Here is a 14,099-nt window from a genome sequence, read left to right on the forward strand (position 1 = left end):
TGACTGATATTTGTATTAGTAGAAAAGTATGCAGTTAGCAAATAAACATATCTTGAGATTTATCTATGGTTCCTCCTTCAATTAAACAAGCTAACCAACCAAAACAATCAATCAATTTCTTTAGTGTACTTGCTTAAGACAAAAAGGTGAGAAAATGAAAGTGAAAGTATTTCTGTGCAGTCTCACTATACAGGAACTTGGTCTAACTTCACTTTGTCAAGCATGAAAAAATGTACTTTAGAGCATTTTTTAATCTATTCCACATAAAAAAGGATGTAATCATTTTGTCAAGAATTTAAATTTTTTGCCATACCTGTGAGTGACACTTTGCAAACACTTCACTAGTGATGATGCTGCATTGCTTCTGTGCCCAGGCTTTCCTGTATGGGTTTGCAGTGCATGGATCCTGCGTACGATTGGCATTTGGACAGCTAGAAGATACTTTCCAGCTATTGGCAAACTCCAGCACATTTCCAACCACAGACTGACTGCGAGTAGTGAAGTCATTATTTCCATTCCCATCATAGTTTCCACAAAGTCCACAGACATGGCCCTGCATCAGGATAAACAAGCAAAACGACCAAGATCAGTAAGGTACAATACCTTAGTATCTGTGAGTAACAGACCTCTGGATGACTCTTATGTAACCATCTTATATAAGATTATTAATGCCTATTTAGTAACAGTGTGGGACATTTTCATAAAATACTTTTCAGGAAGAGATGTCTCTAGCTAGTTGTTAGAAAGGAGTAGACTGATGGGTCTTGTCTTAAGTACTGAGCTATTTAGTTTTAGCTGATCCTAAATATGCCTCTTCAGTGAGGGTTTTTCATGAAAAAAGCTACTGATAAAGTTGCTGTTATGCCATTGCTGAATAATGTAATTTAAGGACAATGCATAGTACACAATTTAAGTCAACACAATAAGGATAAGAATATGTGATTTCTGCTCTTCTGGTTTACAGCCTAAAGTTCCAGCCTCTTTCTTTGAGAGATAATATGACCATGTTACAGAATTTATTTTATTCATGTTTTCACTTTTAAAGTATACCTGAAAGCTGGGACTAAGTTTGATGAATATACTGGTTTTCTTGTCCCACATGAGTATCAGACCAACAGTAGTATCCACCACCAGGTAGATGCCCATGGAACGGATTTGGAATGGCATTTTTCCTCCAGGTGTCCTCTGGATGACATCAGAGTATCCATCGCTGAGTACCAGCTCATAGTTCTAGGACAGGAGAAGAAAAAGTTAGAGGCCAATTTAAAAAGTTGCTATTTTGTACTTGTATTTATTGGCAGTAACTTCTTGAAATAATATTATCATCAGGAGGATCCTATTCAACTACCTCAGGTTAAGAAATTTCTTTGCTCTAGAAAGAAAAGGAGGGAAATCTACGGACAGCAAAAAAAAAAAAAAAAAGTCTAGTGACATTCTCATTATGTTGGAGGCCACTTCTCCTATGCAGTCTATCTGGGACAGCTTGTTCCATCCTTCTGGCACAACCTAAAGATGATACTTACACCCAGGAAAACTTTAATAGACTTAGAGCAGGTAGTTCCTGTAGTGCCACATGGAATGTTCTCAGTGATGACTCTGAAGGTTCCCTGGTTCATAGCTTGTTGACCACAGTAGTTCTGAAACAGGAGAATGATATTCACTGTTTACTATATGTTAGATGTTCATAAGTAAAATGCAAGATATTTAGAACAAAAATCTAGGCGGGACTCTGTTACCTGGACCAGAACATATTCACAGTCTCCTTCAAAATCAAAGCGTTTGCCATCAAAGGTGGTATAATGGCCATCTCCATAAACAGAACATGTTTCCAGGCAGGGTTCCTCAGAGCATTGCCATTTTCTGTTTCTACATGTGCTAAACGGGACAAAAAGCACTCCCAATGTAAAAACTAGACAAATACACAATATAAATATAGATACATCTCTGTATTTTGATTTGTGTTATGATTCTAATGAAAAAATGAGGTTTGCTTATTCTCAAAAATCCAACATAGCTGAAGAACTATTGGAATTTATCCAAAGACTGTGTTATTAATGTAATGAATCAACTGCATCAGAAGACACCAATTCTTTCACATTTCCAGATCCTGTTGGATCTATTGAAATGGAAGGATTTCCTTGGAAGAAAGATTTTTTGACTTGAATGAACTTGACAACATCAAAACCATGGTGTTTTTCTGACAACTTGCAATTTCTGGGCTGTGCCATTGAGAAAAATAGAAAGAGCTTGCTTTTTAGGTACTAAGTGGATTGTTTTATGCAGGATCCCTTCCTAGAAATCTTGATACTGCTAGAGTGAAATGATGTTATTTGCTTAGATCTTAAGCTGTTCTATTTTTTTTTTCCAAAATATTGTTTTTAAATATGCTCTTACCAGTTGTTACAGCCAACTCTGATTGATTCTCCTGGACTGTAGGAAATCTCATTGTGAATACATGGACAGTCTTCTGGAGCAATACAGCCACCTTTGCCATCCAACACTTGATCATGAGGACATATGCAGCCAGAGACACAGTGAGTTTTGTACTGTAAGGACCATAAAGAAAACATGTCTTGAAACATTTCCCTGGTGGAAGAGTCCAGCTGTACCTGGTAATTCTAAGAGATATCTTGTTTAATGTGCTTTCAACTAGGTATAAAGAGTCTGTACTTACACATTCCATATCTAGAGTCTGACAACTCTTCTGACATCCTGCTCCTACCACATTTGCAGTGACATTGCCACAGTCAACATAAACCATGGGAGGCACACAGACTGAAAGAGAGGAAAAGCCATGAGAAAAGCGAGAACAAACATGTCTCACATGTACCTTTGTGTTTCCAAGAAAAAATGGAAATACTCCTTTGTGAATTATGCATATTGTGTGTGTGTGGTTGCTTTGGGGTTTCTTACTTTTACGTTTTAATTAAAATATGAAGAGTTTTCCTCTCACATTGAGTGAGATGACCAAGTACCCTTGTACACTGGGTAACTCAGGGGATTCTAACTTGTTTCAGCCACCTGAAAGGTAAGACAGTGTTTCTTTATAATTGGAGAATGTCCTCTGCATTACAGAATGCCTCAATTTCCTTGGTTGATTTCAGACTTGTACAATTTGCATCATTATGATAAGAGAATAAAAAAATTAAAAGAGTGATGATGGAAAGGGAGAATTAAAGAAAATCTTAAGTGATATATTACCTGGTTCAGGCTTCTCTCCAATGCAGCTCAGCTTCCCATAGGCACAAGTGCTATAAAAAGAAGGGAATGGATATTTTAAAACTTTTCTTGTTAAGTTTCAGCCTATTTTCCAATGAACTTGAAATAATGGAAAATTACTTGTGATAAAACAAATAAAATGTGTCCTTTATAAAATAGCTTGCACATTCCAAAAATATTAATATTCTGTATTAGAGTAGAACAAAATGCAAGTAGATTCTATATAATTAAATGTTTTCTCTGTCTATATGCCTGGTTTAAAGCTGTCCTTCAGAATTGGTCAGATTCCCATTATAAAGGGAATAATCTGTAACAGGATCATCAGGCATCATTCACCATGAAACAAGCCTTTTCCAGTCATGGAAGGGATGGGAGGAAGTGTGGAGGCAAGGGAGGAAGGGATGTAGAGAGAAAGGGACAGGGTGGGAGTTTGGCTGTTAGCAAAGGCACTGAATTCCTATGGTTATTTACATACAATCTTCCAAACATGGGTAGCTCTAAGAATTTAAGAAGCTGTGATTTTTTTAACTGAAAATTTTTTGTTATAGAAATTAGTTTGATTTGATTTCATAACATTTTATGGTTTCATGACTGCCTATATCCAATCTCTTCACTTTTTTTTTTTTTTTACAAATCTCTTACCAGACAACACCATTATCATGAACGACTTCTCCAGAAGACAGAGGCATTCCTTTGTAGTAACAAGGACAGCCAGAAGCAGGCACACATTTGCCACTGTCATCCATGTAGGTTCCATTTATGCAGGTACAGCCATCAACTGGGACAAACTTGATGCCGCATGTGACATCAGGCTCACTCAGTGCGCGGCAGGTGGGTTGGCAGGAATCCACATTGTAGGTGTACTTCAAGGACTTTGGACACAAGGTGGTGTATTTTGCTTGAGAGTAAGAAGGTGAGTTACATTTGTTATTCATTCAAGAATCAATGCAGGTATAAAGTATTTGAGATTAAGTATGTATGATAAATGTGGTATTGTATGTACACATGCTTTACTGATATCCACAGTAGTGTAACTTTTTGTAGTACTAGAGCAAAATTTTCCCTTATAAATGTGTCATATGTTTTGCCCACATTAAAAAAAAAAAAAAGAACAAAGTTCAATTATATTAAGACACAGTATGTTTCTTCCTCTATGCTATTTTTATACTTTCTGTCAAAGTAAGTTGAGAAACACCCTACTTATTTTATTCCTATTGCAAGGGTATTGCTCTTCAGGTTTTTTCTGATGGTTCTGAGTAAGTAATCTAACAAAGCCTGTTTTTAATATTTCTCCTTGTTTGCTGTTTGTCTTTTATGGCATTCCTTTCCTACTCAGCTTCTTGAAAGTCAATGCTATACTTAAACCCCAGTATAACACAATTTACTGTGGAATCCCTGAGAGTTGCTGTGTGGGGCCTTCTGGGTGATGTAAAGGGATGTAAAACTTACTGCAGGCTCTGCTCCTCCATCCAGTGAGAAGAACTCCTTTAGCAGCACAGGCTCTGACATAGCTGGAAAGGGCAGCACACATGCAGTCCTCACTCTTCTCACAGTTACATGTGTCAAACATACAGGTCTAGGAACAGAGGATGATGTGATCACCAGAATGTCATGTCAAAACCATGGAACTCTGCAGTTTTTTAAGTGTTATGTTCATTAGAGACTAAAGCAAGTGTAACCCACATGTATAAGCCTGGTTTCCATTGAGCTCTTTCAGAAGAGATAATTTATATGAAAAAAGAGTAATTAGAGGTCCACTATTTTGAGTTATTTTTTCTTTTTATTTTTTCTCATGTTGGCAGTTTTCCAACTACTTCAAATTTGTTGCCACTGTGCCACATATATTTGGAATAAATGGAGATTATTTGATGCCACCCAGCTTTTGGAGCTTTTGCTTAAGAGCCTGGGCTCTCTGCAGCAGAGGAACAAAGAACATAAGAAGTTATTTGATGTGTTTTTATGCTGGGCAGGGATAATACAGCATCATTCCAGATGATGTTTAATGAGCATAATCTTACACATCTCCAATAACAAAGTTTTTTAAAGTACCCAGGGACTCTGGTACAGGGTTTCATCTCCTTGAATTCCTGGAACATTTCCATTCACATCTTGTCTAAATCTCATTATTGTTTTTTACGCACATTTCTTGCCTTGTCCTTGGATATATGCAAAAGCCCTCTGAGAGCAGTTCAGAGGAATTAAACTACCAGGTAAGATTCTGGCTAAAGCTTTCATTCTATTTCTCAGAAGGGATAATTTTTATCCTTTGGTGAATCCAAACTCCTAACTTAGTCTTTAAGTTTGCACCTAATAACAGGTGCAGGAGAAATACACCTCTACATTTATCCTCCAGGGAATAGAAAGAAAGAAAGTTTCACAAAGAAGGAAATTTCATATTGTGTAGATAAGACTGAACCCTTGGCTTTTAAAGAACTATCAAGAATGCATCCCATCACAAATGGCCAGTTATTCTCTCAGGTGTTAGTATCAGAAATCTGAGTTTTTTTCTCCTATATTGGATGGATGAAGTTACAGCCAAATACCTTTTGGTAAACTTCTGGATTCACTGTTGAGTGACATTCAGCAAAAGGTCCCATGGTATCAGAGAGCAGGCCACACCAGTGCTGAGCATACTGGTCTGTGAATTGAAAAGGTGGTAAGGATTTCTGTGGCAGTGCATTTGCAAAACTCTTGTCTCAATATGACTATGCCTCCTCCAGAGGAATTACAGAAGTTTAACATTACAATATAATTAAGCTCTGCATTTGCTGAGGCACACAGTCTTTCACTTCCTCTTGGTAGAGGTGTGAACTCTTTGTAAACTGAATGTTCTCTAATTCATAATAACTGCCATGGAATAGGCTAAAGATACCTCCAGCTGAATTTTAAAAAGGAAGGTTCACACTGTAAATTAAAACTATGCTAGTTCATCTCAGAAAACAGAAGAGTAGCTTGTGAATACTCAAGAATTATATATTTGTTGGCTGAAATGCAGCTTGAATGCTTTCAGTCTCTGAACTGTAAGTCTGGTTCTTAGTTTAACAGTGGAAAGGCTACAACCTTCAGAGGGGCTAGGCACAGCTTTGACAATCAGCCCTTTCCAGGAATTAATCCCTAGTATGCTGTATGGTTCCAGTTTCCCTTAAGTTGACTTGCTGTCTTGATCCAAAGGAATATATCTGAAGATCCAAAATATTTTGCTAGTTATTATTTACTAATTGAAGACTTCTAGTGTCAACTGAGGAAAATTGTCTGGGTGTGCAAATAGTTCTGTTATTTTGGCTAAATGCTTTGTGGTTGATCAGCTTATTCCATCTTTGCATCTTAAAGGAGAATAGATTGCTGAGCTTACCATTCTGTATGCTGGCAGTACAGGGGTCCTCAAAGGTATTTTTGGCATCAGGACAATCAGCCCGAGTCTTCCAAGTATTGCCAAAGGCAGCTGAAGTGCCCTCTATCACACCACTGGTGGTTTTGAAATCATCTGTCTGTACATCATTGAAGTTTCCACAGAGACCTAGAAGGAAGCAGATGGTCTGTGCCAGTCTCCTACAGGATGACAGGTACTGGTGAAGGCAGTGGTTGGGACAAGGTCACTCACCACAGGTCTGCCCTTTGTGTGACGGGTCTAGGTCTATAAAAACTTGCATTAAAGGCACAAGTTGAACCTGTAGCTGAAGACCAAAAGTTGTTTGCAGAATTATGAAGAAAGATGAAGGCCTGAAGATGGTGACGTTTGCTAGGGATATAAGAACAAAATAATTATAACTTCATTCAAGATGAGCAGTTGAAAATGATTGTTCATTTTAGGAACAATATAGTAGAGGAATTCTACAGCTGTGTTTGATATGATCCTAATTTCTGAAGAACTGGTGGGAAAATGATCCTTATAGGATTTCAAATCCAACACCGAAACAGTCCAACCTAATCACCTAAGCAACAAATGTCTACAAAACTCCACTTTCTGTCAGGTGTTTTAAAATGAGGGAAAAACACACACCTCTGTTGTTATTTAAAAGGTTGCCTTTGTTTGATGAAAATGCTATAGCACTATTTTATTGAAGACTCCAATGGAGTCTGGACCTATTCTGTCCTTTCATGGTTTGATTTGTGCTCAGCTGCAGTAGTGTTTGAGAAGAACTGGCATCTGAGAAACTTCAGTGATGAATGCTTTGAGAACAAGGACAGGGGGAGCACAGGGAACTAATGACTTGAGAAATTGGAGTCCAGTTGCATGTCAGAATTTTGCTTTCCTCTCTTATGACAATGTTTGGATCTGAAAATGTACAATAACACTATTTGCTTGAACTAATTAGATATTGCTAAATATAAACCACGATCTTGCTGAAATTATTAGTGCTGAATAGGCAAATCCTATTACATAAAAATGGGAGATAGTGCTCTATGGCAGTGCTCTGGGTTTGCTGCAGTGTAACCAGAGGTACAATTTATCTCTGGTTTACCTCATGTAATAACATTTTAAAATAAAAATGAGAAATAGAAGTTTTTCAAAGGAACTTACCTGCTGAGAATGGCAACTGTGTGTAGATCATATTCACAAATACACTCCCAGAAGGCTGGATCACAATGTTCTGTCCACAAGAAAAGACAATTATTATCAAGCAGAGAAGTTAAATACTTTCCAAATGTTTCCTATGCAAAGGGGAAAAAAATGGAGGGAGACTATGATGATGTTCTGATTCCTGTACTATGTCTTTAATCTTTGTTACTGCGTTCCACTGACTGTCCAAGAAAGCAAAAACCAGAAGTTGTTTAGATAACAGAAAGCTACTAAGATCTTCTCTTCTAATGTGCTCACTTTATTCTTAATTTTTCTTTTAATGGTGTTCAAATTTGATAAAACAAAAAGGCAGTGCAAATTTCTTGTCTGTGCTGTTAGGTGTCATTTGCCTTGTCTGTTAATCTTAGAGAACATCCCTGTGGAATGTCAGGTGTGTACATTTGCTGCTCACCGTTTGCCCTCCGTTCAGGCTGATGGCTACACCCTTCAGGCATGTCTCAGTGTCAGTCAGGCCACACTTGTGGATATCCCCCAACACTGTGAATTCATTGCTGTCACAGAGCTTGAGGAAGAAAACCAAAAGAAATTGTTAAAAGGATTTGCTATGTTGAAATAGTTGTCTCAAAAAAAAAAAAAATCACATGCAAGTGGAATTCTTAGTAAAGTTAGTCTTTTAAAAATATTGTTTGTTTCATTTCTTCTTTCTCTTGTAGGCTAACATGTATGTCTAGAATCACCACGTAAGTTGGCATTCATGCAGTCTGCATACTGGAAGCTGTGCATTGCTTCTGGCTTTCAGGGGTGAGTTATACATATTAATCTGAACATTACAACTTCCTCATGCATCAGTAAGACAAGTTCCTAATGTGTAGGCAATACCTGTTTACTATGCTAGAGCAGAAGGAGATGTGCCTTTCTTGCCCACTGGTTATGAAGTTTACCAGGGAGAGAAAAGATTATTTTCCAACATCTGCACTGAATAGGTTATTCAAGACCCTGGTGATTTGGACATTCTTTAAATATCCTCTCATAGAAAAATGAAACTAAAATTATTATTCAGGAAGTTACTGCATAAAGGTTCAGATTTCAACTCAGTTGTGATTTTCATAGGACTGTGTTCAATGAACCACCTTCAAAATGTGCCTAATGGGCAAAACACAACAGGGAAAGACTCCGAAAAGGCTGTAATTCTGAATGTGTCTAGTCACTTTTTTGGCATATTGAAGACTAAATTGAGAACAGCTGAGATGCAAAATTATAGCAATCTAGAAATTCAGTATTAAATTCTGGGGTTTTTTGAACTTTTGTGTACAAATTTAGGGGTTTTCCTCTGCCTCCAGACACCCTGAGAATCTAATTTTACATGCTGGTGCCAAAAGGAGGAGTTTAATGTGTTTGACCTATGCTGCCATTGTGCATCAAATGGCAGCGCTTGTGAATCTTATCCAAAAGTTTCAATGATTTAAGCTAATCTATTTCTAAATCATCTCATTCTAGCTCATTTCTAAGACATTATGATTCTTTTTCTTGGTAACATTCAGATCGATCATGTCAAAAACAGATTTTATTTAATATGAAGTCCTTATGAAAATAGTTAACCTTAATCATTCAGTAAAAATAAACAATGAATACACCTAGGGTTATGAAATAAAACTCAGTGAAAAATCCTTAAAAATTATCAAAGAACACAAAAATACTACAATATTATTTAGCATAACCCTAACAGAAAAGTCCCTGTAATCCATTTAGGGGTCTTAACCCTATGGCCATGTTAACCTTCAATGACTCAGAAAACTGATGTGATTGCCAGAAGTTTTCATCAAAAAACATGATATATAGTAAAAACTTTTTTCGTTAGCAAGGATTGTGACTCATTTTTACCTTGGCTAGGACATAACTACAGTCTCCAAAGAAGGAATAGTATTTCTCATCAAATGTTGAAATGTGGGAACCTCCTCCAATACTGCAAGTCCCAGAGCATGACTGAGTGACACAGGACCATTCACCTCCAACACAGGTACTGAAATGAAGAAGGCATTCAGTAACATTGGGTAATGCAAGTGGAAACAGAATAAAAAGGTAGTAAGGGCAGATGGTGCCCTAATTTTCCTCTTGAAACACTGATCACACTGCCAAAGAAAGCAGTATTGCTTAGAAATCTCAGACAAATATGGGGCAGACACATTTATAGTAACATGATAATTTTCTATATATATTGTTGTTCATTTCCAATCTTTGGACAGAATTCAGTCCTGGTGAACTTGTAATCCATGTCAAATAATTTAGGTATTTCTTGGAAAATAAATAAATAGGTAGGTACAGTTGCATACACTTATGCAGTAATACTTCAGTAATTATAGGGATAATTAAAAATACATATTTGTCAACTATGCCCCTCAAATGTGATCTCCCACACTAAATGTAACATGCCCTCAAATGTCATGATCTCCATAATACTTATATGAGCACCTTAGCATTACACTGGGGTGCTGCAAAGGTATAACACTAATTTTTAAACACCTCTGGTATTTGACTTTGATTATCTTCCTTCACTGGTATTTCTTGAAATTGAAGCACCTGTTCAGAAACTCAAATTTTTGTTCCAAGTGTGAAGGGAAAACAGACATGAAAGCAACCTCTAAAGCAGTGTAATTATGGAACTTCAATTTGTAAGTAGTTGCTCATTTGTTTTTTAAGGGGAAATCAGTAAATATTTAGCTCATGCACAAAAAATCCCCAACCCAAAACCAAAAAAAAAAAACCTAAAAACAAAAAGTGAGAAAATATTACCATGATCTGCATTTAGATGAGAAGGAGGCACCAGGAGCATAAGTTTCCCCTTCATAGGTACAGTGGCATTCTCTGCGGGGAATGCAGCCGGCACCATTAACATCATCAAATACCATTCCTAGGAAAAGAAAGGGTCTGTTATTTATCCTGTGCACTGAAGAACCTTTGAACACATCTAGCAGATGCCTGAGACTACATCCCATTTCTGCTGTACTTTAAAATAATAGGATGCAGGCTATGTAGAGATTGAAGGGCTATATTCCATTGAAGTCTATCTAGAAATCTTAGCATGATTAAAAGGGACCTCTAGGAAAATCCTTTCAGTTATGGATTTCATTAGACTGGAATTAGGATTAAAACTATTAGGTAATGAGCTGGAATAGATGAGCCATTTGTAAGACTGCCCAGGGACATATCTGTACAGTAAATATTTCTATGCCCAGAGACAGAGGATTGCCTTAGACAAGTCAATGCTACTATAGACACAAGTGATAGTGAATTCTGTGAGACATCATGGGGATGGGCAGAACAGCTACAAAGGGCGAAGCTCCTGTGATATACAGTCACAACAGCAACAAAAACTTAGACCCAGAAGCATGCACAAAGAACACATCTATCTTGTTCTGATATGTAGTTCTTCTGTGTAATTCTCTGAAGCACCAGATCTAACACACTGCCTAGTGCTTTGTCAGCTCCTTGTTGTTTAGACACATAACACTTGACAAGAAGGACTTGGTCATTTGTGCAACCAGATGCAGCTTTGCTAACAGCAAGAGTTATGATTACATGCAAAATCTGCTTAAACATTTTATACTTTCTGTGAACTGAGTTTGAATGCTGAGAATAGAAGACTGCTGTTGTTAGGAGCAAATAATCTTATTCTCAGTTCAGTAATTTTATATATATATATACATTAAATATATATATATATATATAACACATTTGTAGTTTAAAAGGCCATATCTAGTAATTTGAATAGAAGTAATGCATCCAGGGGAGAAATGTAGCTCTAACTTCCATAATAATAATGCTGATGATGTGATGGGAATGATCTAGAGTAAGAAAGTTATTAAATGTGTACAGGTGAGTATTCTAGAGGGGTTGGTGTGAGAAAAGGACAGGAAATGAGCTTGCCTGGAGGACAGACACAGCCATCTGTACAGTGATCCTCACAAAGTGCAGATCGTTCCGGGTTGCTGCATGTGTCGGAGCAGGGAGAGCCACACTCATGGTACTGCATGTTGAATGGACATGATTTGGCTAAGAGTAAAAAGAGCATTATAAAGCTGACTTTTCATTTAAAACCTGGAGAAAACAATTTTTTTTGCAATTTAGGTTGTTTTGTGCCAAGCCATGAGAGGGTATCTTGATCCAAGCAGAGGCTGAAACATTTTAGATTTTCTGATTCATATTGAAACCCCCCCCAGGCAAAATCCCCTAAACTTCCATATTCCCAAAGTCTTGCGTATGACCAGGTAAAAACTGATTTCATTATAATTGTGTGCACTTTTAAAGTACTGTCTTTTTCAGGAAAAACCTCTCTTGTGTGAAGTTTGCTAAACGTGTAAGCAGAGGTGGAGGTCCCTTCCCGAGATACTCACGGCACAGGTCTGAGGTTCTCCAGTTCTGGGGCTGTCCACCTGCGTGAGCACACTGCCGGGAGTACTCAGCAAAGGTGTTGCACATGCAGAAGTCAGCCATAGAGCTGTCACAGTGGCACAGGTCTTGTATGCAAGTTTCGATGTAGTCCTGGACATTCACAAGCATGTTACAACTTGCAAATGCTTTGCTGGTTAATACTGTCTCACAGATAGAGGCCTAGGAAGGAAAACACAGAAGGTAAACAAAGTGTTAAGAACATATGAAAATTATTTAAGGCATGGAGCAGAACAAATCAAAGATTGATCTGGTCCAGAAACCCTTCAACAGTATCCATAAGCTGATATTTAAGGAAAAATGTAACAATAGGGCAAAATCACACGGAACTCCTTTAAATAACTCTAGTAGTAGCTTCCATATCATTAGTTACTCTCACCTCAGGTCACTTCCCAAGCATTATATAATTTCTTTATATTAAGGCACCCTCAGTAATTTTCTCTTTCAGGAAAACATGCAGTCTTCTCGTAGAAGGGGAATGCAAATTTTTGGCATTCACCTCAGCAAAGAATACAACATGAAATTAAAAATATTTTTCATTTAAGACCTACAGCTGAGTCACATTCATGCTCTATTTTTTCCCCTTCTAAAAAGTTTTTTCCAAAGACAGAGAACATATTCATAGTGAAAAAACAAATTTTGAGAGAGAGGTTCTTACAAATTCTCTTGAGCAGTTCATCAGAGAAGTGGGAGGAATAGGATCATCACACTGCTCTGTGGGTCCATCTATCTTCTGCCTATTACCAAACTGTATGGGGGTAAGTTTTGTCTCTGTAAAAAACAGTTCAAATATTAGAATAATGCTTACCAAATTTTGCATGGAGTTATTTTCTTTTGTGACACTATCTGCTATGACATGAACAGTTATTACCAAATAATATCACTATAATATGAAGGAGGAAATATGAACAGTGTATATAAAAAACTGGATCCTAACTATTGAAAACAAGTAGAAATTTTTATGTGGCAGGTCTTAAAATATCTAAGAGTGATGGAAGCAGTCTAATTACATCTCAAAGTCCTGACTTTGCACAACTGACATCACAGGAATACATGAAGAAATATCGCCAGTTTTTCAGTTAGTACAACCCACAACCTTTAATAAAGTATATTTTAAGAAGAAAAAATAAAGCGCCAGTACTTAATGCTTTTTATTACTTACTCCCTGAAATAAATTCATTGCTGACTGGAATTCCATTGAAGTCCCCACAAAGTCCACAAGTTTGATTGGCATATTTCTTATCTAGTTCCACCTGAAAAAAAAAAGGAGGAAGGAAGTTTATAGAAATGGCAGTCTTGATGGTTAGGAGCACAGCTTATACCAGTACTGCTCGTGTACTCAAAATTCAAGGTATGTTTGTTGTGCAGACCGTGCTGTGTGATAACACTGACCATTGGAATGGTCGGTGATGACCAAGAAAAGCTCACTCTTATCCTAGCCCTGGGCTGTGAACATCAACTTTGCCAGGTCTGGAATCTCAGGAACACTTCATGGTGAGGTAGGAACATTATAATTTGGCATCTATTGATTCTGAGCTGAGCTTGGTGGGGAAAAAATGGGAAATTGAGAGAAGACTGGAAGACAGAACAATACACTAAAAATGGACTCAAATCCAAAACTAATGCCTGCCTGTCTGTAATACTGCAAAGGTGTAAGCAGACTATTTTCAAAACACAGACTTTCTGCTGTGTTTTAGATGTTTTCTTACCAGGAGGGCATCTTGTCCATTCCAAAGGAAGGTCAGTCCCAACTTGGCAGAAATTTTCAAATAGTTGTTACTTCTCTCTATAAAGACTCCCATATGGCTGTAGGGCATCTGGATCCTGGGGAAAGATCATCATAAGTCAGAAGTGGTAGGGACAAAATATCCATTGAATGTCCACAATGATATCCTTTCTCATTCTCTGAGAA

At 37.4% G+C, this 14,099-nt stretch overlaps 1 protein-coding gene across 1 annotated transcript in view; it reads right to left on the reverse strand.

Moving 5' to 3' along the window:
- Positions 1 to 14,099, reverse strand: part of MUC5AC (mucin 5AC, oligomeric mucus/gel-forming) — a 46,317-nt gene that overhangs the window by 20,604 nt on the left and 11,614 nt on the right. The window contains exons 3-23 of the mRNA XM_050974915.1: positions 13,897 to 14,011; positions 13,350 to 13,440; positions 12,846 to 12,958; positions 12,133 to 12,349; positions 11,666 to 11,791; positions 10,532 to 10,649; positions 9,623 to 9,761; positions 8,193 to 8,303; positions 7,742 to 7,811; positions 6,821 to 6,958; positions 6,572 to 6,736; positions 5,763 to 5,857; positions 4,669 to 4,795; positions 3,862 to 4,117; positions 3,202 to 3,251; positions 2,675 to 2,775; positions 2,395 to 2,546; positions 1,737 to 1,875; positions 1,524 to 1,637; positions 1,051 to 1,230; positions 314 to 553 (exon numbers count right to left, since the gene is read on the reverse strand). Coding sequence (XP_050830872.1) covers positions 314 to 553; positions 1,051 to 1,230; positions 1,524 to 1,637; positions 1,737 to 1,875; positions 2,395 to 2,546; positions 2,675 to 2,775; positions 3,202 to 3,251; positions 3,862 to 4,117; positions 4,669 to 4,795; positions 5,763 to 5,857; positions 6,572 to 6,736; positions 6,821 to 6,958; positions 7,742 to 7,811; positions 8,193 to 8,303; positions 9,623 to 9,761; positions 10,532 to 10,649; positions 11,666 to 11,791; positions 12,133 to 12,349; positions 12,846 to 12,958; positions 13,350 to 13,440; positions 13,897 to 14,011 — 2,857 coding nt within the window. The remainder of the gene's footprint in view (positions 1 to 313; positions 554 to 1,050; positions 1,231 to 1,523; positions 1,638 to 1,736; positions 1,876 to 2,394; positions 2,547 to 2,674; positions 2,776 to 3,201; positions 3,252 to 3,861; positions 4,118 to 4,668; positions 4,796 to 5,762; positions 5,858 to 6,571; positions 6,737 to 6,820; positions 6,959 to 7,741; positions 7,812 to 8,192; positions 8,304 to 9,622; positions 9,762 to 10,531; positions 10,650 to 11,665; positions 11,792 to 12,132; positions 12,350 to 12,845; positions 12,959 to 13,349; positions 13,441 to 13,896; positions 14,012 to 14,099) is intronic.

The sequence above is a fragment of the Serinus canaria genome, chromosome 5, assembly GCF_022539315.1.
Source record: "Serinus canaria isolate serCan28SL12 chromosome 5, serCan2020, whole genome shotgun sequence".
In the NCBI taxonomy this organism is placed as follows: Eukaryota; Metazoa; Chordata; class Aves; order Passeriformes; family Fringillidae; genus Serinus; species Serinus canaria.